General features: G+C 54.9%; 5 protein-coding genes across 5 annotated transcripts; 3 read left to right on the top strand and 2 right to left on the bottom strand.

Annotated features, from left to right (window-relative positions):
- Positions 1–2: 2 nt before the first annotated feature.
- CORC01_07114 (endosomal peripheral membrane protein) lies at positions 3–5,499 on the bottom strand (the record flags this gene model as incomplete). Its single annotated transcript, XM_022618752.1, has 6 exons — positions 3–2,114; positions 2,163–4,664; positions 4,715–4,803; positions 4,855–5,235; positions 5,298–5,364; positions 5,422–5,499. The coding sequence occupies 6 exons, from the start codon at positions 5,497–5,499 to the stop codon at positions 3–5; spliced, it is 5,229 nt and encodes a 1,742-aa protein (XP_022474652.1).
- Positions 5,500–6,217: 718 nt separating this feature from the next.
- Positions 6,218–6,859, top strand: CORC01_07113 (ubiquitin-conjugating enzyme; the record flags this gene model as incomplete). Its single annotated transcript, XM_022618751.1, has 4 exons — positions 6,218–6,290; positions 6,363–6,442; positions 6,511–6,716; positions 6,796–6,859. 4 exons carry the CDS (start codon positions 6,218–6,220, stop codon positions 6,857–6,859), a joined length of 423 nt encoding a protein of 140 aa, XP_022474651.1.
- A 582-nt stretch (positions 6,860–7,441) lies between these two features.
- Positions 7,442–8,963, top strand: CORC01_07112 (SPFH domain/Band 7 family protein; the record flags this gene model as incomplete). Its single annotated transcript, XM_022618750.1, has 3 exons — positions 7,442–7,512; positions 7,666–8,142; positions 8,207–8,963. 3 exons carry the CDS (start codon positions 7,442–7,444, stop codon positions 8,961–8,963), a joined length of 1,305 nt encoding a protein of 434 aa, XP_022474650.1.
- A 1,029-nt stretch (positions 8,964–9,992) lies between these two features.
- CORC01_07111 (uncharacterized protein) lies at positions 9,993–13,183 on the bottom strand (the record flags this gene model as incomplete). Its single annotated transcript, XM_022618749.1, has 3 exons — positions 9,993–11,613; positions 11,845–12,747; positions 12,960–13,183. 3 exons carry the CDS (start codon positions 13,181–13,183, stop codon positions 9,993–9,995), a joined length of 2,748 nt encoding a protein of 915 aa, XP_022474649.1.
- An 8,084-nt stretch (positions 13,184–21,267) lies between these two features.
- Positions 21,268–23,850, top strand: CORC01_07110 (glycosyl hydrolase family 3 N terminal domain-containing protein; the record flags this gene model as incomplete). The annotated part of the gene is made up of 3 exons (XM_022618748.1): positions 21,268–21,307; positions 21,384–21,916; positions 21,979–23,850. The coding sequence occupies 3 exons, from the start codon at positions 21,268–21,270 to the stop codon at positions 23,848–23,850; spliced, it is 2,445 nt and encodes an 814-aa protein (XP_022474648.1).
- Between the last annotated feature and the right edge of the window lie 511 nt (positions 23,851–24,361).

Genomic DNA, 24,361 nt, shown 5'->3' with positions numbered 1-24,361 from the left:
CTTCAAACACCCAACTCACCACCAACGACCTCGAGCGCCTCCACACAAAGCTTCAACACCGCCTCATCCCCAGATGTGCCCGCTACCTGCACGGCACTGACGAGCAGGGGATACAGCCGTAGCAGGTGCTTCCTTCCCTCGCTGTCGACGTTGGGCGTGCTCGGGATCGCCTCCGACTCGGAAGTCAAGTCGACAAGCTGCCGCAGTACGCGCAAGAGCTCCTTGCGCTGCGAAAACGGCTGCGGCATGCGGCCTCGCAGTGGCTGGTCGGCAATGTACGCCCGGACGGTCAGCGCCGCGCGGAGGATCAAGAACGGCGCGACGGTGCGGGCGATGCGGATGTGCAGGGCCTGCGGCGCCTCCGAGAGGTGGGAGGTTGCGGAGCGCGGGGGCGGGAACGCGGGTGTGGGCGGCTGGACGACGATGCGTAGGCTTGAGACGTCGTACGGTGAGACGAGGGAGAAGAGTTCGTCGACGCAAACATACGCCATCCGATCGCGGCGGGTCGGGAGGGGGTCGACGGTGCGGCCGGTGCGTTTTTTGTAGAGCGCTGCGAGGCCGTTGGCGCCGTCACCAGGCGCGGCGCTAGAGCCGAAGAGGAGGGAGGACTCGGTCGGCGAAGGGTCGTGGATGATGGAGGTCCGGAAGAGGCTTTCGGCGTAGGCTTTGCGGGTCTTGTCTGGGATCGCCTCGGCTCCCAGGGACGGGATGATGAGTTCGCGGAGTTTGTGAAAGGATATGATGTCGAACGACTCGTCGTCTGAGAGGTCTGCAGACGTGGGCGCGGCGTTGGTGTTCGCGCTCACGATGCCGTCGGCGATTCCGACAATCATTTGCCACATGTCCTGGAGCGTGGAGCGCGGGATTTCCAGGGCGCGGATCTGAGGGAGCGTAGCTTCCAAGATGGCGAGGATCGAGTTTGTCGCGAGACGCCATGGTTGGGCTGACTTGGTGACGATGGGGAAGCCGTACTTGAGGACTACGGGCTTGGAGAGCGCCGAGAGGGCAGAGGAGAAGGCCTCGCTGGCATAAATGTCCACGTCGGATGCGTTGCGGAGGATAAGGGTTTGCAGAATGGACATGCTGACTTTCGACATGGCCACGTAGGTCCTCCGGTGTGTCGCGCTCTGCGCCTTGAGTGCCTCGTCGCTGAAAGCGAGGCGGACAAATTCCGCCACCTGGGAGATCATGGCCGAAGGCACGCCAGTGAGGTCGGTTCGCACCATCTTTATGGCCTCCATGACATGGTTCTGCAGCGGCGTGACGTACTCAATGTCGTTCACGTAGGCTCCCACTGTGGCTTGTTGCAGGGCCTCTCGGAAAAGTGTCAACATCTGGCGGACCCGGTCTACTGTCAGGTCTTGCTGGACAAGTTGGTACACATCGTGGAAAGCCGCCACGTAGGCGATCAGGCAATTTTGGTTATCTGCCTTCTTGCCGTCCTCTTCGTCCAGGGATACGGGCGTCCCGCGAGACCACAGCTCCCATGCCGCGTTGACGGTATTGGTATCGAAGATTGGTCTGCCGGGGCCGTAGTCGAGCTTGATGACCTTGCCAAGTGCCTTGTATGTTGCCGTATTGATAGCGAGGACCTTGAAGTCGAGCAGAGTCGCGAAATGACCGAGAAGTTCCTGCCACAGGGCGTTGAAGGAGGAATGTGTGGACAGGGGCTCCATGTAGGTTGTGAGGAGCTCGGAGATACCCGTCAATACAACAGCTGCCGTCTCGTGCCACTCTTTGCGATCTTGCAGGGTGGTACTATCGGTCGCGGCGGCCTGAAGCTCTTCCTCTATCGATGAAAGAAGCTTGAACACGACAGACTTGACGCAGGTGGACCAGGCCTCTGGGCTCAACTTGTCACCGTACGCGTCAAAGATTCTCAACAAGGTCTGAATTGCGCTGTTGCGTAGCTCCAGTCGTCCATCAGCTGTCACTGTGGTGAGCCTCAGAAGTAACAGCATCCAGAGGGCGGCGTTTGAGGCGATGTCTTCCGAGTTTGCAGCCAAGGCTTCCAGGTCAGATATACTTGAACCCTGCATCAGGCCGGCGGTGACGGGGAGGGTCTCAGTCTTTCCGGAAAGAAAGTCCGATAAGACCCAGAAAAACGTGACAGTCTACAGAGTATTAGCTTGACCACAAGTATTCGACGCTTCGCCACATACCGTTAACGCAATGTTGAGGTCATCATCTTGTGAGCAAAATTTGTAAAGGGTATCGACAAGTATGAGAAAGCAAGAATTTGGCAAGGACGCTAGAAAGTCGGAGCAGATGAGTTGAAGGGAATTGAAAGAAGATCGGACGAGCTTCGCTGATCGGGTCATGAGAGCGTTTGTCTGGGAGCCCCGAAGTTCTCCGGAGGCGAACTTTTTGTCGATGAAGATGGAGCCGATGATCTCAAAAGCAATCTCCCAGCCGCTGACGAGCGTCTCGCCGCAGTTTTCAATAAGGTTCTTCAGTCCTTCCAGGATGACCTTATGAATCTCGACATCAGTGCCGTGGCTGGCGACGGTGACCTCCCTGTCTTCTTGCTGCAAAGGTAAGAGAGCATCGCGGAGGGCCTCAAGGAGAAGTAGCTGAACTTGACCACATTGCTCGCGCTCCATTGTGGCCGCAATATTGGCCGCATCCAAGGCCAGTCTGACGAGAATCTCTGCCGCTCGCAGCCTTACAGAAGCGTTCATTGAGGAAGCGTTGATGATATGAATCAGCTCGGAAGTCAGAGGTGTCCAACCGGATATGTCCGGCGAGTACGATAGCAAACGGTCGATGTTGATCGTGGCAATGTCACCCAGCTTGGCCAAGGCGAAGTGGTCTTCCTGGTTTGGTCCCGCGGCAGCGGCCGTAGAGACACTGAGGACTCGGCGATGCTGAACTGCTTGCGACGGCTTCATTCCGCCCGACGTAGGCGTTTTCGGTTGCGCTGCATTCTCTGTCTTCTGCTTGTCGTCTTTTGCCCTTTCCAAGAGGTCGCATACTGCCTCAACGACTTGCGCAAAGGCGTCATTGGGGAAATCGATCGTGCTCTCGATGAGACGAGATGCTGCTGTCTCGACAGCGCGGACTTCGCTGCTGAAGTTGGAGAGCAAAGCGTTTGCTTCGCTTTCCGCATGTTGATCCGTTCCCTTTGTTGCAAGTGGCGTTCGACCTGGAGTCTTACTCGTGGAGAACAGGACGAAATCAGCTTGCTGCAAGGTTTCCAGAATGATCCGCCATGACGAGCCAAGAGTCGGGCCAAGAGCAATACCAAGGTTGAGGAGCGCTCTCAAGCACAGAAGATTGCGGGTGTTGAGCGTCATTTGACTGCCCTCAAGTCCTTGTTGTCTACCCCTGTCAGCGACGGGTGAAGATTGATTGACAAGACTATCGACACTAAGCAACCCCCGTGCGTTGCTCAGAATACTGTTGGGTGCTTCTGTTGTCGGTGTTGGAGTAGTCGGTCGAGCGGGCCCAGCATTCAGGCACGCCGTGAACACATTCGGCGGTACTGCCGCCTTACCCAGCGTTGTCAAGAATGCGTCTCTCGGTGTGGATAGTTGCAGCAAACCAGCGACATGGGCGAACTTTTGAAACGCTCTTACTAGACTATGGTAGTACTCCGAGTCCATAGCAGCATAGAGGAACGTAGAACAGGTAGCAAGGATGGCTGGCCAGCATTCATCAATGATGGCGGCGCAAATCTTGACTTCTTTATGCATGGGGTGATCCTCTAAGGCGAGAGGATTAAGCGGGACGGGGTTCTTCTTGAATGATGCAGCTCGCTCCAACGCAGCCCGTGAGCCGTCGGCATCATCTTGGGCAGACGCCGGAGAGTCGCGAACAATTTCTTGCTTTCCGCTCTTCTTTCGATTGCGGCTATCCCCTGGTACGGTAAGTGGAAGGATGAACTTGGCGAGACCTTCGGAGAGCGACGATATGCAAGACAAAGTCAAGCTGTAAATATATGAATCTGGAACTGATGGTGCCTCGGTTTTGTCAAGCTGGTCGATGCAGGGTACTCGGACGTTGCTCCACTGCGTGCTAATGCCAACGTTGGAGCCGTCTGCGTTGACGGAACCGCTGATGATACCCGTGACGCCGCTGGCCTCAAGCATGGCTTGATCGGTTGATGATGCGATGCTGGCGTAAGGGTTCATAACCGGAATCGTCGACTGATGTCCAAGACCAATAACGGACGGCTTCTCGGTGCTAAGCCGCACAAAGGTCGCGGTCAAATGTTTGAGAACATCCTTCTCGCCCTCTTTGGCGTCGTAGTTGACGAATATCCGACGGACAAGGGCATGCTCCGAGAAGATGCCTCGAAACACCTCTAGACACAGTGCTCTCTTCCATGTTGCCGTGTCCTGGTCCAGTAGATGCGTCAGGATATCGAGTGCATTCCCGCTCTCAGATGGGAGGATGTTGATGTGGCGTCTGAGGAGAGTGTACAAAATCCGCACCAGCCTAACCGACGTGGCAAAGTTGGGCTTTCCTTTCAGTGCACTAGTAATGAAGGGCATGACCCGAATCTGTAGGATATGTGCTTGTTCTTTGTGGGTCGAGAAGACAGCGGCATGGTTGGTCAGAACAGACTCTATTAGTTCCAACCCGAAAGTTTGTGGCAGTCCAGAGAATCTCAAGTACTCGGGGCGCTGATTCTCAGTCATGAGGCAAAGGTCGTTGAATATCTAAGCAGGCGTGAATAGTGGAACTTAAATAGCATGGACGCACGACATACCCTGTACGCATCCAACGCCGCTGCGCGCAGCTCAACTGTGCCACCACCAGATTGCGCCTCGCCCGCGGGAGGGCCGTTTGGTGCTGTTTCTGTGCATAGTCAGCAGAGAAGTTTGCTATGAGAGGAAATCAGATACTGACTATCTTCTGCCACAACTTTGTCAAATACAGACACGACCAGCTGTTGCAAGGTTGCCGCCGAGGTGTTGTTGACAATGGCATTCTTGCTGGACTGCAGTATGAAGCAAGTATTCAAAGCGGTGATGAGTAGATCACCCTTCAGATCAGTGGCATAATTCTGCAGTAACGACGGCAAAGCCTGGAGGATCTTGAGTTGGACATCGAGACCAGCAGAAGTTGCCTCACGCAAAGCTTCGAGGACCTGGTTCAGCTTCCCCCTAGGAAGAGCACGGGCGACGATGAGCCTCTGAAGGCACACAATGGCGATTCCCGTAAACTTTGCATTCTTGGTGCCACATGCAACGATGAAAGGGTTTACAAAGTTGGGTCTCTGGGCAAGCTCTGTGTAAAGAGGTCAGTCATGGGTCTGTAGCTAGGAAAGATGGACAGGGGGGGATAGATACCATTGGCAGCTTGAGCTTCATTAGCACCTCTAAGCCCTTTGAGTTCCTCAAGAGACTTTTCAGCAGCCTTTCCCATATAATGTCAGTACTAGATATGTGGCGGGCGAGAGAAATGCTTGCACACCTGTCGGAGGTCATTGTGTTTCCGCTTGCTTTCTTGGATGAGATTCGTTAACTCCGTGGCCAGGAGCTGGGTCGTCATTTTGTCAAAAGCGGCCTCTCGGGCAATCCATTGTCGGACAACGACGAACTCCAGTGAAAGAAAGAATCGAAAGCAAACTAAATAGGCAATGGGGTGAATTCAAGGCTGTGTCCTGTCGAAAATGGTCGAACTGAGAGGGATGAACAGGGCAAGGTATGGGAAAGAGCTGCCTTGAGAACGAACAGCTGCGTCTGCTCTCTGCGCCTACCAGTTCATCCACAGCTCCCGATTGAGGTGAGCTGTCCACCTTGAATGATGACTAAGGCAACGCATCTCGCATAAAGGTATCCACACCACCGCTCAGGCGGCAGAAATAGTCACCCGAGTTGTTCACCGCCTGTGGTGCCCCGCGCTTGCTCGTGCGCATTGGGCTGCTTCCGCGCAGACAGTGACAATTGCGCCGTCTCTCCAGCGCCCGGACGCCATCAGGCACAAGCCACCTCGCTGAATTAATACACTGGTGACCCCTTCTGTAGAGTGCCCACTGCCCACTGCCCACTGCCCACTTGACCCGCCCTTCCGTCGGGTCCACGTCCCACCTCACGTTTAGGTAAGGGAAGGGACCTTACCATCCGGTCCGCATTGCGATCATTCCTATTCTGCCTTCCTCCCACCTCGCAACCCCTCCAACCTCGAACATTTCAGTGGCGGTATCTTCCTGTCGCCCTGTGACGAACACACCGACCCCAAACCCTTCGATACCCACACACGAATCATCATGGGCGCAAAGGTTCCGCGCAACTTCAGGCTCCTTGAAGAGCTTGAGAAAGGCGAGAAGGGCCTCGGAGCAGGTACATGAGCCCGTCTGATGCAAGGTCAACGAAGCTGTCCCCCGTATCTCTGACTGACTCTCCCAATTGCAGAGGCTTGCTCGTACGGTCTGAACGATGCCGAGGACCTCTTAATGTCGGACTGGAACGGAACCATTCTGGGACCCCCTCACGTCAGTATACACCTCCTCTCCGCCAGCCTTCATCAAGGTGTTGCGCATCACTGACCGGTCCTTTGCAGAGCGTCCACGAGAACAGAATCTACTCCCTCAAGATGCACTGCGGTCCCAACTACCCAGACGAGCCTCCCACGATACAGTTTGTGAGCCAGGTCAACCTTCCCTGCGTCAACGCACGCAATGGTGTCGTCGACCCTAGACAACTTCCTTGCTTGTCTAACTGGAAGAGGGACAACACCATGGAGACCATTCTGATTGAGCTTAGAAGGTATGTTGAGGATACGCGTTTAGTCGCAGCCTGGAGTGCAGCAGTCAACACAACGCCAGGCTAACATTCAGTTCTCCAGATACATGGCAGCTCCTGCCAACAAGAAGATCCCCCAGCCTCCCGAAGGTTCCACGTACCAGTAGTGGCCTATGTTCATGATTCCCCACGATGCGCGAAAGAGGGTTTGGCTGGGTAGGTCGGGCTGATTATCGGTATACATGGCATGGGTAGTACGGCTCAATGATTACGACTTTTCTTCACACCCACACCTCTACCCGCCCGTATTGCTGCGCTTTTGAAGGAGTGCAGATCATTCTTTTTTCTGTGAAAACCCCAGAGTGAGGCGGAGCAGGATACTGTCACAAGCATGCAACGGGTGCGAGACTCGGTTTCGCACGTTTCGTACTCTCTGAGCCACAATTATTGACCCTGGGTGACCCTGGATCTTCATTCTTTGAGCCTTTTCACGTTTCTCGCTATTGAAGACCCACGTAGCTTGACAGTTTTTGGGTTGGGTTGGAATCTTACTAAGGTAGGTAGGTGATGAAGCAAACTACCTTATGCTCTATCATCATGGTTACTGCCATAATGCAGAATGTTCTGAATGTTGGGTTTCATGACTGGCCAACATGGATAGGGTTGCGGTCAAATGCAGAAGAAGAATCTTGGGGCTTCAGATCCGTTGCGAACAGATTGTGCCGTCTGGTCTCCAGGCTGACATTGCAATGCCTCGTGTCTGGGATGTCCTGGACGCCCGTGGTGCCACGGGCGCCACGGAACGGGAACATCTGAGCCGGTGGGCCTCGGCCGATGCCGTCGGCTAATAATCGGTAGGGAGGCAGCTGCAGCCTCCGTCATCCTTGGATTTTTTCCCCCCGGTCAAACGTTAGGGACCCACAGGCTTTGACCTAGGTAAGCTGATGACCTGAGAGAGAGCGCTGCTCCGGAGCTTGCAACCTCCATTTGATCCACGCATTTCGATCTATGTCAATGCAGCAGCAGCAGCAGCAGCAGCAGACATGGCTTCGGCGGTAACCAAGGCCGCACTCTCCGCGCCGCTGCGACGGGCTCTCGTGCAGTCGCGCGGCTTCCAGACCAGCACCAAGAGCCTGCTTCCATCAGCATTCGGCTCCAGCTCCAGCATCCCCCCGTCCTACTTCCAGAGGTCGTCGCTCCCCGCCAACACCGTCATTCGCTTCGTCCCGCAACAGACAGCATGGATCGTGGAGCGCATGGGAAAGTTCAACCGCATCCTCGAACCCGGTCTGGCTATCCTCGTCCCCTTCATCGACCGCATCTCCTACGTTAAGTCGCTCAAGGAAAACGCCCTCGAGATCCCCAGCCAGAGCGCCATCACCGCCGACAACGTCACCCTTGAGCTCGATGGTGTCCTCTACACGCGCGTCTTTGATGCTTACAAGGCCAGGTTTGTTAACGCCATAATATTTGCCCCAGATCATATTGGGCCAGCACGCTGACTCTCTCCCAAGCTACGGAGTCGAAGATGCCGAATACGCCATCTCGCAGTTGGCGCAAACCACGATGCGATCCGAAATCGGCCAGCTAACCCTCGACCACGTCCTCAAGGAGCGCGCAGCCCTCAACACCAACATCACCGCCGCGATCAACGAGGCCGCCCAGGCCTGGGGCGTCACCTGCCTCCGTTACGAGATCCGAGATATCCACGCCCCCGCCGGTGTCGTCGAAGCCATGCACCGACAGGTCACTGCCGAGCGCTCGAAGCGCGCCGAGATTCTCGACTCCGAAGGTCAGAGGCAGTCGGCCATCAACATCGCCGAGGGTAAGAAGCAGAGCGTCATTCTGGCTTCCGAGGCCATGCGCGCCGAGCAGATCAACAGAGCGTCTGGTGAGGCCGAGGCCATCCTCATGAAGGCCAAGGCTACCGCAGCCGGTATCGAGGCCGTTTCCAAGAGCATTGCCGACGGCGAGGATGCGGCGCAGGGCGCCATCAGCTTGTCTGTTGCTGAGAAGTACGTTGACGCGTTTGGCAAGCTGGCCAAGGAGAGCACGGCCGTTGTCGTCCCTGGCAACGTCGGAGACATTTCAAGCATGATTGCCACCGGACTGAGCGTCTACGGCAAGGTTGGCCAGGCTCAGGCTAGGACGATGGCGAAGCAGCTGGTCAACGAGTCAGCGCAGGAGTCCGGCGAGGGTGTGTCTGCGGAGCCCAAGCAGCTGAAGGATTCGGTGCTTGAGAGCTTCGACGAGGCGGCGGGACAGAAATGATTACCTACAGAGTACGGAGCCGGCGTTGATAAACAAACACAACATTGGAGAATCGCCGGGTGTCACATTATGTACTAGTACTACCCACTCAACCAAAAGACGGGCGAGGAAAATGCCCATGCATACATAGGGTTAAAATGACTTGATCAAATATCCCATTGGTATATACTTTCTTGTGTGAATGTGATGTCTCGTACAAAGCCTGGAAACCAGGTGCTGACACACTGCCTTTGTACTTTAAAAGTTTCATCGCTACCATCAAACACTATCAAACAGAGGAGCTCATCAGCGAGATCTTGGTTCTCTGGCAACGACACAGTCCGCCTTCCCACTTTTCACTGGGCTATATCATTATGATAGCATCGGAGCGCTTGTCAAAGAGAATGCCAAGTACACCAGGAAACTATTGCCGCATGGTATAATATGAGGCAAGCAAGTGAAGTAAAGGTAGGTGAGTTATAGAGTAACTATCTGCTCAGCTGATAGTATCATCAGACAGGTTTAAGCCTCAACCTCGTTGCCATATCCTTCTCGGCCGGTGGACCTTGTTCCTCAACTTGTGTTCCGTGACAGGGCCTTCATCTCCCTGCTTCGTGCTCCCATTACGCCGCTCCTCGTTCCCATCCAAGCGAGCCGTGTAATAGTATTACATTCAATAAGAAAAGTCGACGGGGCAAAATGCCGGTGGCCCTATCATGAGGGCAAAAGAAGAAAAAAAGATATCAGAAAGCAATAGCTCATGCAGAAAATGCCCCAGCCTCCCGCTTCGTCCCATCCGAATCACAATTATCCCACCCGCCGTCCAGGGCCCAGAAACACCTCGCCTCTTGTATATCCGTGAGAGAATTCTTTTGTACAGAATATTGTTATCGACCAAAAAGATACAAAAAAAAAAAAAAAAAGAAGAGGGGGAAAAAATGGCCATTTCATGTGCAGGGTATCATGAAGAAGATTATCAGAAATCGTTCCCACACGACGAACAAAGAAGACTTGCTAATTTCGGAAATTTTTCTTCCTCAACTCCAAAATTCAACCGTCGTCACCCCACCAGCCGGCTTCGACTCCCGCGTTGCCGACGGCGCTGAGCCGGACAGCCTTCTTCTTGGACAGCCCCTGGTTGGGGAGACCCAGAGTGCCCTCGGGCGACACGGGCGAGTCGGGCCGCGGGATCCCAAACATTGGCTCGACGTCGCTGTCGCTCTCGACGACTTCGGTGGTGGGCGCCCGCTTCGCGTTCACGTTGTCGGCGGAGGCGGCGTTGCCTCTCGGTCTCAGCGGCGAAGATTCGTGGCGGACCCTCTCGCCCGTCATCAGCATCCGGCCCCGGCTCTTGCTGCCCAAGGTGAATCTGTGGTGGTCCCGGTTCCGGAACATGGACATGCCGCTCGTGAACTCTTCGTCTTCCTCGCTGGCGTTGTCAAAGTCCATAAAGTCGCTGAGGTCGGGGCTCGGCTCCGCAAAGTCCATCGAGTTGACCTTTCCCACCGGCCTGTCCAGGTAGAGCAGGATCCGCTCCTGCTTGGCCTCGCTTGGCAGCGTCTCCTGGACCGGTCTCATCTTCCTCAGGCTAGCCGTCCTCGACGATGCCCCGGACACTGGCTGCGAAGAGGTCGCGGGAAAGTCAAGGTGGCGGGAGTTGCTGCGGTGATGGCTCCTGCCTCGGACCACCGACGCCGGGCGACTGTCAGAGGCACGCGATCCGGCCTTGATGGTGCTGTTCGAGGTTGCCGATGTCTGGTGGCGAAGGGTCTGACCCGGAGGTTCGGGCCAATCCATTTCGGTAATGGTGCCCTGCGAGGAGTTGCGTTGATGGAACGAGGATGAACTTCTCGAGTCGTCTTCGTATTCTGCCAGGACTGATTCACGCATCCGAGCCCGCTTCATCCGGAGAGCCGCAAGCAGCATCTCTTCCTGCCGGGTCACGGCCATGAAGCGAGAGTCTGTGGTGTTGTTGGCATCCGCGGCGCCACCGGAACTCATGAAAGATTCTACAGATGCCGGGCTCATTGGCGGGGTCGGCTGGTCGACCGAGTGCACGGAAGGGGATTTTGTAGACAGCATGCGCTGGGGCGGGTTGGCCATGCGATCCCAGCCTGAGTGAGATTCTTGTGGAGGAAGCACAGCAATCACCCGCGCTTCCTGAGCGCTGTAACTCGAGCGACTTTGCCGCTTGTTCATGGAGTCCGTTGTTGATGTTGACATGGTCGAGTATTGCGATGACCGATTCGAGGCAGGCGGAGGCCGATAGGTAGTTGAGGGCAAAGAGCTCATTCGTGAGCTGACACTGGATGGTTTGCTCGGCGGCGATTTGCTAGGAATGGTGAGATATGTATTGGTCGGGGCAAAGCTGGCATGTTTGACAGACTTCCTCGAGCCTTGTCCCAATGATGGGGCGTCTCGAGATTGTGTCGACCTCAGCGACGAAGGAGCTAAGCTGCCCGCATCGCTACTGCGAGAACCTCCAGTGAATTTTGAGACGGAATCGGGAAAGAAGTCCTCTTCCGAGTCTGATGACAGCGACAGCACACTCTTCTCCATTAGATCGGAACCGTTTAAGCTCTGACTTGTTCGCTTGGAGGCTTTCGAGGTCTTTGTGTAGCGGCTTGAAACACTCGATGCGCAATCACGATCTGTCTGCGTCGGTTGTTGACTAGTTGATAAGGGCAAACATTCTGGTAATGGACCAAATTGGGGCTGGTATGTTGACGTCGTGCCCTCGTGTCTGAGGGGAGGCCTTGAAAAGTTTCTTCTTTGGTCAGTCGTTGATGGCGATCGCAGTGGCGTATGGCCAACACTGGGCAAGGAATGAGTTGATGCAGCGGCCAAAGGACCGTCATGCCCCAGGACTTGGTCAAATGACATTTGCTCGTAATGCTCATACAGATTAGGCAACGTGCTGATGTCGTTGGCGCCCCTGCGGCTGCTTGAACCTGTTCTCGGGCGGCTTCCGGTCGAGTTGAGGCTATCGTATGTGCTCTTTCTCATTAGCTTCCTCTCGACTCTCTGCTGAATCGGCGGCGGCGTGGCTTGGGGCGACGTGACCGAAGCGCGCGAGGGCGATTGATTGGCGTATTCGTTTCCATGTACGGAGCTCGCTCGCTGAGGGTCGGGTTTGCCTTTCAAGCTGTGGTGCTTGTGACGAGACAACAGTGGCCCAAGATCCAGCCGACTGGGCCGCTTCTTGGCTTTCAGGTTCAACGGTGCCGGGTAATTGGTCGACGACTGGCCTTCGATATCGAGGACGGCGTTGGCTTTCTGAGGCAGGCCCTTGGCCATGGCGGAAGATGACGTCTGCTGCGATATGGACAGTGGCATCTTCGCTTTGTCGTACCACGAGGTGATGGTCGAGTTTGAACCACGTCGGGCGAGGCTTGATGTTTCGGTGAACTCCCGCTGGCCGCCTTCGGTGCTCAGCTGCGCGAATCGGTTCGTCAAAAAAGCCGGCAGGACTTCGGACTCCTGTTCCCATTGCGCGTTCGTGTTGTTCCTGCGATTGTTCCCGGCGCAAGCCTCCTCTTCATGGCGCATGCCTCGACTTCTCTCGCTCGCATTATAAGTCGCCGTGCTTTCGGATACGCAGACGCTGATGCCAGAGTTGGAGGCGGAATCCCACTGTCGCGGAGCGTCAATATTGATTTCGGCGGTCCCCAAAATCTTCTGTGCTTTCGACATCGGCCCGGATACAATCGGGCCAAACGGCGGTTTCTGTTTCCTCCCGGGCACGGGGAATGTGAATTTAGAGGTTCGCCCCATCTCGACGAACCGGCGCGGCGGCGGCGACGACCTCTGTTCTTCTGGTCAGCCCGGTTCTTTTGCAAAGCCTTCCTGCCAAGAGCAGCAAACATTCAGAAGAAAGCTGCTGAAGTCTTGGAGCGTGGGTGGCCCAGCGGATTTTCATATGGCAGAGCTCGTGGTTGGAGTGGAGGGAACTACCTTGTCAAAGCAGCTTGACAACCCGCGCTATCGATGCATGCGGTTTGGTGAGCCAGACAGGACGACGAGTCTCCATGCGATGGTGGTATGTTGGTGTTGCTCAAGCTCAATGTTTCTTCTTCCCCAAACGACAATTTGCTGCTCTTGTTGGTCCAATGTCTCTTTCGTGCGAGACGTTCGTGGTCCGTGGTAAAGGTTGAGGCTTTGGTTGCACAGCCGAGTAGATTCCTCTCGAGCGATCCTCCCACTCCGACGGCGACACAAAGAAATGAGACGATGGCCGTCATACGAAGCACCCGAGACCAAGGGGGCGTAGGTAATAAGCCAGACTCCTGTTTGCGTCTCCACCGGCTCAATTTCCAGATCGGTCCGGGCCAGACGGGCTCTCTCGGCTTCAAGCTCTTTTTTCAAGTGGGCTGCTCCTCCACGTGTCGAACATGAGACTTTGGAGCGGAAAAGAGTAAGGACAAGAAAAGATGCAGGGCCCTCCCTATTCCTTGGAAAGTGCGTGCGCGATGATATGGTATGGGGGGGGGGAGCGGTTATGATATCGGGGAAGGGAAACGAACGTGGGAAAAAGTGATTAATTCACCCAGCCAGCACTTTAACGTGTGACGGCCTCTTGGACAGCCACCTGAACCTTACATACCGCACCCTTTACTCTAAAGTCATCCACCTTTTGCCTCGATACATCACCCCTCCTTGGCCGGGGACTGCCTGACTTGCAGGTGATTAGGGTGGGAAGCCGTCCAGATTCTGCATGGGTGGTGGCGGTCCACCGCACGCAATCCTTGCAAGCCACACGAGACGGTGGGAGTGCAAGAGAGCAGGTCGGACAGGCCGCGAACACCAAATTCGTCGTCCTCTCCCACCAGCGAACGTTGATCGCTCCAATAGCCGGCCCTCGGCCTGGCACTTTCTTGGTCCCCTCCCGCGCTGCACAACGACACCCGGGGCTAAGGCAGGGGTTGTCGGCCGGCGGAAACACACCCCTGATCCATGGTTTTGATATTGCAAAGGAGGAATACCTACGTAGTCACGTAGTAATATACACTACGTACGGTACATACAAACAGGATGCTGGTGATTCACTACCTACTGGCAGTGGTTGCAACCCTCAGCCATGGACGGACTGATCAGCTGGCAAAGAGGAAACGGAAACGGAACGTGGAAGCACGGGGCATCAGCTCGATACAACAAACGAATGACGAGAGTGTGAAGACGACACCGATGACACTCGCAATCACCGCCCAATATTCTTTTAATCAATTTGACAGCGTAGGTCGAGCAGGGGGGGGTGAAGGGCCGTGGTTGCGCGAAACCGCGCCCCCGTCCCCTCCCCGAGTCCCCCAAGTCGCCAACCAAAGGCTCGTGAATGCCCTCCCAGGTTTCCAATGAATGATCTCTGCAGGGCATCGCTAGGGCCCCTGAAGAAGTGTGGAGGAGTCTTTGCCCATTTCGGGCATGGGCATACTTCCCACACTCTCTCGTCGGTGATGATCAGCGACGCCATTCAGCAGAAAAAAACCCAGGTCTCACAGCCATTATTCCATAAAATCCATAGCCATCGACGTCGACCTTGGACGAGCGCTTTGGGCCTCTCTCTCTCTCTCTATGCCGCATTCAATTTTGCAAAACTCAGCGCCGGGTTGCAAATCTGCACACGCCCGTCACCTCAGTAGCGGCTTTTGTTGGCAATAGCTTCATTACCGATTCGGGTCCAGAACAACCATCATCCCCTTAGCCTTGCTGCCTCCCCACGCTCTGCAAAATATTTGTACCTACGGATACGGATAGGGATTCAGGAGTCAGCCAGAGAATGAGAGAGAGACTAACTCTGGCCGTTTGAGGGTCATTGTCCGATGGACCGCGGGTGGTCTTGCTCAGCCGCTTCTGTCCTGGTCTTGTCTCAGAATTCCCCAGTTTGCGAATGACCTGCAGCAGCACCGGACGTATAGTGGGCGACACGGGACAGCCAACATCGAGAGGCCCACCGTTGAGGAGAATGCTGATGTCGAGCTGGCAGGACGATGGATTATGATGGATTCAATGTTATGGCAACGCAGCAGCAATAGCATGGAGGTACAATGTAAGCATGTGCCATGCAAACGCCTCTCTGTCCAGAGGCTACGGTTCCGCACCATGGCACCACCCACCGCCCGCTCCAGCTTTGCCAACTCAGAGTCTCAGCCCGCAGCCCGCTGGCGGCTTCGGTTGGTAAATATCAGTGTCACTTCACGATCCCGCCGTTTCCGAACCCAGCAGAGAGACGGGCGGCCCATCCACATGCGGTGGTCGAAAGCACGCCCCTGACTGAACCTGGCCCCATATTCTGGGCCTTACGAAATGCTCCACGTATTCTGGAATGTCCTTTTTTTTTCCTCGCACAGAGTCGCAGAGAGGGGGCATCCTGCTCTGCCTCTCGACATAGCCTGGAGCGGACCGGCGTGGCTGAGATGCTTGCAAAAGGAGTAAGTATTGATGAGCCAGCACTGCTCGCTTGAGCCTAGCACGCTCACAACGAGGAGACAACGACGCGACCGGTTTCCCACAAGGACGAAAAGCAATATGAAAGAGGTCGAGCGTCCCAAGGTCTGTTCTCGTCAGACTCTGCAGACTGAAAAGCAAGTAATCTAAGACCGACTCAGTCGTTGATGAGATGCAGCAGAGCAAGCAAGCTTACTGCTACTCTCCATGACTCGTATCGACATGACTGATCACTTAGAGATGACGCCGTTTTGGGTAGAATGGGAGGGACACTGGATAGAGCAAAAAAAAAAAAACAGAGATGCAGCCCGTCCTGTTATCCTGCGGAACGAAGGATTTGCTTTTTGCGGTGGCGAGTGACTGGTTTCGTCCCGACTTGTAGTGTTCCCATGTGGGCTGGTCCATATCGTCGGGTCCCTTCGCGAACGAGCCTCTTTTTGGATGAGGGACGAACTTCATCGGGCTAGGCGCCGCTCTCGACAGGTCCATCACTTGCCATAGGACGGACACGGACATCACGGCAGTAAGGTACACGCTCACAGACCCTCTCTCTACAACGACGTCGCAGGCACTGGATATTATCGTTCCATCCATCTTTTGTCGAGGGGGGTTGCGAAAAGCCGCGAGGCGAAAGGCCCGTTCTCTCCTACTATTGCGAGAGTAAAGCAAATAGATGGGTGTTGTTAGGAGCAGAAACGGTAAACCGCATTCCCATCAGGTGCAAGAAGTCCGCTACCCAGAACGGATAGATCATCCAACAACCGGTGCCGCTCCCCAATGCAAGCCTCAAGGCAGTGACAGCTTGGCTTCACCCACTTCATCAGAGTGGGATTGACCTTGTGCCGACATGTTCACGGTAACACGACGGCGCTGCACGCAAGCGGCGAAGCCAACAACTCCACTTTCGAAGCCTGCCATTCCATGCTCAATGATGTATTCGGTCGAGCTTGGCGTCCGTGTACACGTCCATCACGGGCTGCCCAGCGAGGGCAGCCCAGGTTCACTTCCAGTTGTACAGGGAGCCTTTGGCAAACGCAAGGTAACTTTTCGCCCAGAAACGTAATTGGACACGCAGTCAGTCCGTCGCGCCGGACTGTGTACGTACAAATACAATGTTTGAGCCAAAGCTCCCAACGCATTTACACTACTGAATACCTGGGGGACGTGCAACAGCACCGTCGGCTCCCAGTCCAATAGTTCGCAGCCGTCAAATTGTGACTCTAACACGTAGTGTACAAACAAAGGGGCACTGGGGCAACGAACGATCCGATGCCAGAGACGGGAGCCCGTGGTTCGTGCACCTGTCAACCCGCCAAGCAGAGCAAATTCAATGTTCTTTTTTCGTACGAATACAGATCGGATTCCACTAAAGGATTTCCAATAGGCTCGTGGCCTGAAGACCAAGGGGAATCCATTGACCACATTTCGCTTGAGTCGATTGCCCATCATCGGTGAGATTAACGATCGAAAGGGGCCGTGGTCATAGACCGGGATACGATGGGCCACATGATTAAAGACCGGCCCTGTCAAAAGCAGCATCGTCAGTTGCCGTATCCACCAAGCTCCCCGAAAAGATTCTATCCAAGCACGCTAGGCAGGCCAGGCCAAGCTCAGGCGTGACAGGCAAACAGGGGCCGCCCCGACAGAGTGAGCTGAGGCATCCTCTCTCTCCTTTGGTGACCTAGAGGCTGTGGGCACGTCCTGATGCTGGACCGGGTCGGACTCGAGCCCCCAAACGCTTAATCACTGTTGCTGTCGAGACTAAACATCGGATGAGTTTGCGCCGAAGCTGCCACTCACCGTGCCATCGCTACAATGCGCCAGCTCAACGAAGGCATAATGAAAATTCGTCGTTTCCATCTTCGAAAGCCCAAGCGACCACCATCCCACCGGATCCTCAAGATATCTGCTGTCGGGGTACTTGCCCAGGCCTGTGTCGCCTCAGTTGAGTGAACCCTTGATCGATAGATTGGCGTCTTTCGCCGAAGCCGGGACATGCGCACGAATGACATCAGGTGCCGCAATGTCTCATAAGAGGAGGTCGAAGACGGTACACGGCATGCTGCTGCTGCGAAGTCTAATTCAACTTGCTGATCCGGATCAGCAACCAGACAAGGCTTCGACATCAAAGGGCAGGCAGAAGCAAGCATCCCTCGAGGAAGGCCTATCACGCATCCCCAAAGCACTTTCACTCAAGCAAACGCCATGGATCGGTACACACACGCGGGCTCGACATCGGGGGTAGCTGGCACTGATCGCTCTGGCAAACTTTCAGAGTGTTGCGGAGCAGAGTTCGGACCGGCTACTAGATCGACGCGTTCATCAACACCATCCTCCAGGCTTCAAACGACAGCTCCTTGGAAGTTGTTGGAGCTTTGGCCCAGCGTTGCAGCATGGATGCTCTTGTATCCATATTGGGATTGCAACATCGCCCTGCACTTTATTATCCAGGCAAAAGACAGCACAGCAGCACAGCTGGCTGCGCTAGCAAAACCCCCCTCCCCCCCCGAGCGTCGCAACCATTGTTCAAAAAGGAAAGTCGGCGATCCATCATCCAAGATCCCAGCCCCGCTGCAGAGCAAGGCTAACCAAGATCTGTTATGGGTGAGGCGGTAGCCATCAGCCCCATCCCATCGTGACTTTGCGTGCCACCGTGACCTTGAGGTTGTTTCGTCACCCTGTCACGCCTGCTTTTCTCGTCTGTTTTTCTCCCCTACTATCCATGATACACTCTCCGTACCCGTCCAAAATGGGCAGTCTGAGTGGACACACCATCGGAGCTTGGAAAGTCAATGCTCCGCAACCAAGCGGCCGGGGGGCTCTGGCCAAATCGTTCTATGATTCTTGAAGGTAGATATTGATTCGCGCTGCTCAGGGGCATAGAACATTGCAACTATCTGCAGGCCTCGCTCATCTTCAATGGCGCGCCAACTCTATACGTTGCCCGCAAAACCGGGCTGCGCGGACGGATATCAGACGTATCTCGCCGCGAAGTCGGCATGCGTTAGGCATCAAGGCCGATGTTCTTTTCTCTGACAGGTCCAGTCCCGCCCCGATGGTGAGTGATGCTTTGACCCCAAAAGCTGCATGTGGGCGCCCATCTTTGCAAAGGAATAAAAAAGCAAAGAAGGTTGAGATAGCCGCCCCTTGTGTGGTCCTGAGCCCCCAAACCTCAAACCCTTGCCGGGTTGATCATCGGAGCTCGGTTCACCTGTTGCGCAAGTCGCTTGTTGACCGCATTTCTTGTTCGAATCCTTCTTCTCCTCTTCCTTCGGACCCCTTCGCGAAGCCGCAGAAGCGATGGATGGGGTCCTCGCCGAGCCCTGATGTTACAGCAACTCTTCTTGGACCTTGGTTGGCTTGCCAGAACCTGCCCGCTTCGCCCATCCTGAACCACGACCCGGCCGCCTCCGTCGGTCGATATCCCGTACGGTAAGTCGGTAACGAGAGCAAAACTCCACCAGCATGGCAGCAAAGCCCTGAGTCGGAAATGCCCCCCCCCTCTCGCGGCCCATTGCCAAACATGTTCATTGCTGCCCGTCCCCGGTTGCTTTGGCCGTGTTGTCGAAGTTTCGCAAACCCTATACAGCAAAGCCCGCAAAGTCGAGCGGGCCAAACTCGTTACCTCAGACTACCATTATGCAGAGCTGGCATCTCGAAACAGGCTAACGGCTGAGAAGAGGCGCCAACCTGCGTTCCGCGCCGCACGAAGCCGCAGGCAAACTGCATCACAGGGGTGTCGGTAGGCTAAGCTGGGCTGGTCAGCAATGTGCAAAAGCCGACGTGTCAACGAGTAAGACCGCCGTCTGTATCCATACAGAGTACAGATACGCCATACGCCATCGTCTTCGGGCCCCCTGGGCCCTGGCACCAGGCCACATCGTGTATTAGGCCGCGGGAGATCTCGCCGATGCTGATACGACGTCGCCCGCTTTCCGACATGACCCAGATCGAGGAAAGTCCAGAGCAAAAGCGAGTCGAGAGAAAGACCCGCACAACCGCCCGGCCGCCGTCGGCCCAATCGCTTGCATCTTGTTACGAGATCGAGCTTACAAACTCTGAGCGTCGTGCTTTGGAGGGTTGGATCCGCAACCGGTGTTCCAGTTGGCGGGGTAGAGAACATCGTGAGGGAAGCAAATTCTTCGCGGGGTAAGTTGGCCGGCCGAGAACTTTTAGCTGCCGACGGTGACGATGTTTCTTCTCTTTTCTTTTTTTGGTTGGACTGGCAGAATCGGTGTTTGTCCGGCCAAGCTTATCGGCTTGGCCCTTGCTTCCTCCCAGAAGTCTCAGTGTGTCGTCAAGTCCGGAATGCATCTCGCGTCTCCCATCTTCAGATTGCACACTATGGCCGAGCAAGGTCATATCCGTGGATCTTGTTCGCAGGCATTCCGCCACAGGGGACATGGTATAGATTTTGCGAGTGTCTGTCTCTTACACTCAGCTTGCTGTCTTCCTGCCCTTGCCGCTTGTTATTCAAGTCTCCTTATGTGCTCATGTTCCTTGGGGGTCCTAGATTCGTCACTTTCTCAAGTGTATTTGTGGCGATGTCTCGTAGCTTCATGTTGAAGTAAGTGTGTAAGGCTTCTCAACTTGATAATATCTGGTAGCCGCAGCTCTTCCAGTGAAAGCACGCGTGTGATACCAAACGGAAGAACTCTTGCGGTAGTTCTCTCCAAGGCTTGATCAACCCTTCGGAGGAGTCTATCAGCACCTCCGCGTGGCATTTAATGCTCCCGTCCGCGATTCTCCCTGCCAACTATGTCCCCTATATCCGTACCGAATGAGTATATTCATTATTCATACCTTTCACTGACAGAATATTACCATCATACAAGCCCATGGATCCTACCGCCAAGAAGCAGATACAGGCGCTTGGAATCCCTCATCCCTCTCTTGCTGGCTGCAGTATTGAAGTTGTGCTGCTTATCAGGGAAGTGATAGTTTTAGGCACTAGGCACTGTTATATGCCCTTCCATTGTAGCAGCCTGGCAACACGAAGCCTAAGTTGAAGGGAGGAGACGCCATTGCAAGAGTCTAAGGATTTGAAGCTCAAATTCGGCAGATCCAAGTCGCCACCTGCTCGTCAGGACATCGATGGTTGCTTTTCCATTTTCACGAACAACTTCGTGGCCCAAAAACGTCTATCTACAAGTAAGTGCCATTTGCATCTATGCTTGATACATCCACTTCCTTCATACGCGGCTTGCAGCCGGGCGCGCTGCTCTATTCGACCGACACCTCGAGCGCATCATTTCAACATGCTTCTCTTAAAGACTTTGAATGGATTCGAGGTCTCGTTTGCTTTCTTCTGTATCCCACTGAGGATATAGAACCGCCGAATCGGTACAGTTTCTCGCCCGCGGATCTGATACTGCCCGCCGACACAGTAACTAAGGTGTGCGATTCAGTCGGGCTACTGCGTAAAGTGTGATGAACTGGTTTTACGATCTGCTGAGATCATAGAACCATCAATTCCAACAATTTTGCAAATTTCCAGTGTTGGCTGGGCACAACGCATATGTACGCGGATTGCTCTGATGACAATGCAAACCCTCTCCTCGAAGCGATGGATCGACCAATGTGACTATGAAAGAGCACGAGTAGACTTTCCAATTTCCCTAGGTCGCAAATTTCTTTCAACATAAGCAAGTTGAATTGAATAGGTGACTGTTGATGTAACTATATTCCTACGGGTATCAACGCTCCAGCAATTCGATCCATGGTCCATCGCCCTCATTGTCCTTCAATCCTTTACTTAGTATTCCTGCTCGACGGTATCAAACGCATAAGAGAAGTATCCAGTGAGCCAAGATAAAGCAGGATGAATTCAACATAAGCTTCGATATCGCAAGGTAACTAACGTACATGTAGGTGAGGAGATGATATGATACGGCCAGAGCGGTATGCCCCGCACTCGACGCGGGGTAGAGATAGGAACGATCAGATCTGCAAGGGAGGCCGAATCTCACTCATCCTTCTCTCATGTAAACGACGTGTGAGCTCGAAAGATGTATAGGTTCATCAGGAATCACCTTCTCCTTTTCCCCGGGACCATCCTGGCGGCCGGGTCGGGTCCATCAGACGAGCAAAAACCACTTACATCTCGGACGTGCCTCGCCCCCCTGCCAGCATCGGACTCTCAAGCCGCCGGCAGCTTCCCGGATTGTACGCGGGATCCTCTTTGCTCCATCAACGTGTGCGACGAATCCCTCTCTCCAAACGAACGGGCCAGGGCGCTGGTAGCTGAGCTCACGATCTGGGAGAAGCTCGATAACCTCGTCAACGAGGCGCCCGGTATTCCGAGACTCGGAATCCCGCCGTATGAGTGGTGGTCCGAGGGCCTCCACGGCGTCGCGTCGTCCCCCGGGACCAAGTTTGCAAAGAGCGGCAACTTTAGCTATGCGACGTCGTTTCCGCAGCCAATCGTCATCGGCTCGGCCTTTGATGATGAGCTGGTGAGGGCGATTGGGGAGGTGGTCAGCAAGGAGGCGAGGGCCTTTAGCAATGATGGTCGATCTGGACTGGACCTCTATGTAAGTGCAGACCAAAGGCATCCCATCGCCCTCACCTAGACCAGATGCTGACAGAGCCTCAGTCTCCCAACATCAACGCCTTTAAAGATCCCCGTTGGGGACGCGGTCAAGAGACGCCCGGCGAGGACCCTTTCCACCTCCAAAACTACGTCGCAGCGATGCTCACGGGCCTCGAGGGGACCGACAAGTCCAAGAAGCTAGTCGCGACGTGCAAGCACTTCGCGGCCAACGACTTTGAGCACTACCAGGGCGTCGACCGCGCCGGGTTCGACGCCATCATCACCACCCAGGAACTCTCCGAGTACTACCTCCCTCCCTTCAAAACGTGCGCCGTCGAGAAGAATGTCGGATCCTTCATGTGCAGCTATAACGGCATCAACGGCACACCACTGTGCGCGAATTCGTATCTCCTTGAAGATATCCTCCGACGGCATTGGCGGTGGGATGGGGATGGGCAGTACATCTCCACGGACTGCGACTGCGTCGCCCTCATGGTTTCGTATCATCATTACGCGCCGGACCTGGGACACGCCGCGGCGTGGTCGATGAAGGCCGGCACCGATCTGGAGTGCAACGCGTTCCCTGGTTCCGAGGCCCTGCAGTTGGCCTGGAACCAGTCTCTCATTTCCGAAAAGGAGGTTGACAGGTCGCTCACGAGGATGTACACGGCGCTGATCTCCGTCGGCCAGTTTGACTCTGCCCGAGAGCAGCCCTTGAGATCATTACTCTGGCAAGACGTCGACACAGAGGAGGCGCGAGAGCTTGCGTACAGAGCAGTCATCGAGGGCTCGGTGCTCCTCAAGAATGACGGACTCCTGCCTCTCTCTCCAGATTCGGGCAAGAAATATGCGCTCATCGGTCCCTGGGCCAAAGCTACGACGCAGATGCAAGGCAACTACTTTGGTCCCGCACCGTACCTGATATCTCCATACCAGGCCGCTCAGGATCACGGGCTCGATTTTACATACACGCTAGGCTCCAAGATCAACGCCTCGGACGATTCGCTTTCTGACGCTCTCAAATCCGCAGCGGAAGCAGACATAATCATCTTCGCGGGCGGCGTCGACAACACGTTGGAAGCCGAGACGCTCGATCGCAAGACCCTGGCCTGGCCGGCGCCTCAGTTGGAGCTTCTCCGCGCCCTCGCCGAGGTCGGTAAGCCGGTCGTCGTGCTTCAGTTTGGCGGCGGGCAGGTGGACGACACGGAGCTCCTGGCCAGCGACTCTATCCGCGCGATTCTATGGGGCGGGTACCCTGGCCAGTCCGGGGGCAAGGCCGCTTTGGACTTGCTCTTTGGACGCGAGGCACCGTCTGGGAGGCTGTCTGTTACGCAGTACCCGGCGGTTTATAACGACGCAGTTCCGTCGACGGATATGAATCTCCGACCAGTCCCGGGTAACTCGGGCCTCGGACGGACATACATGTGGTACCTCGGCGAGACGCCCGTGGCATATGGGTTTGGCTTGCACTATACGACTTTTGACGTCACACTCAAAGCGCTACAGGAGCCTGCTGTAATCGAGACTACAAAAGTCACGTATGTAGCAGACAGCAAGGACTCTAGGGCGCCATCGTGGCAAAAGACCTTGGAGAGACCGATGCTTACTGTTGCCGTGACGGTGACCAACACTGGAGACGTTGCCTCGGACTACGTGGCACTGCTATTCCTCAAATCGGAAGCTGGTCCTGAACCTAGGCCGCTCAAGACCCTTGCAGGGTACACTCGCTTCAGAGGCATTCAGCCCGGTCAGGCTGTAGTGAAGGAAGTTGTCATCACCGTTGAAAGGTTGGTACGAGTCGACGAGCTGGGAAACCGAGTGCTGCATCCTGGCTCGTATGAGGTGTTTGTGGATCTGGATAAGAAAGCGATTCACAAATTCCACGTGGGTGGTCCGGCGGTGATTGTTGAGGAGTTTCCACAACCGAGAGTTTGAAAATGTTAGATCCCGTATGGAAAACGAAGCGGCAGCAAAGGGACGCACTTGGAACGTAATTCTAGGCACCTCGGAACTCATGTGTGAAGATGCTCAGCCCATGTTGAGAAAGGTTCTAAAGTCATAACAGCAACCTATACTCCTTCCTGCCCTGATCTATGTGTTAATATTTGATTGAAGTTTTTGTGGATGGTTCCAAAGCAGTCCTATACTTTCAGGAAGAAAAGAAAGCCCACTATCTGGCAGCTCATAGCAGCTGCGAAATATTATACGAAGATTCTGTTATCGGTCGAGGTGTAAGGCAGTTGAGAAAAATGAATGGATCGTCTGGTTGTTCATTACATAAAGAGTCTGTTGCGTTTTTTGAGTAGATGGTGAGATGGCATATGACTTTTCCCAAATACAAGTCGGCCATTTTTCGACGGCCGTCTACTCAAATCAACATATATTGTCGTGGAGATCATTTCAAGGCTTCTCAAAAGCTCGTTGTCGATAGTCTAGACGGCCCCCC

The sequence above is a fragment of the Colletotrichum orchidophilum genome (genome assembly GCF_001831195.1).
Source record: "Colletotrichum orchidophilum strain IMI 309357 chromosome Unknown Scaffold_56.1, whole genome shotgun sequence".
NCBI lineage: Eukaryota > Fungi > Ascomycota > Sordariomycetes > Glomerellales > Glomerellaceae > Colletotrichum > Colletotrichum orchidophilum.
Note: the sequence above shows the minus strand (reverse complement) of the source record. Positions and strands in the feature narration are given on the sequence as shown.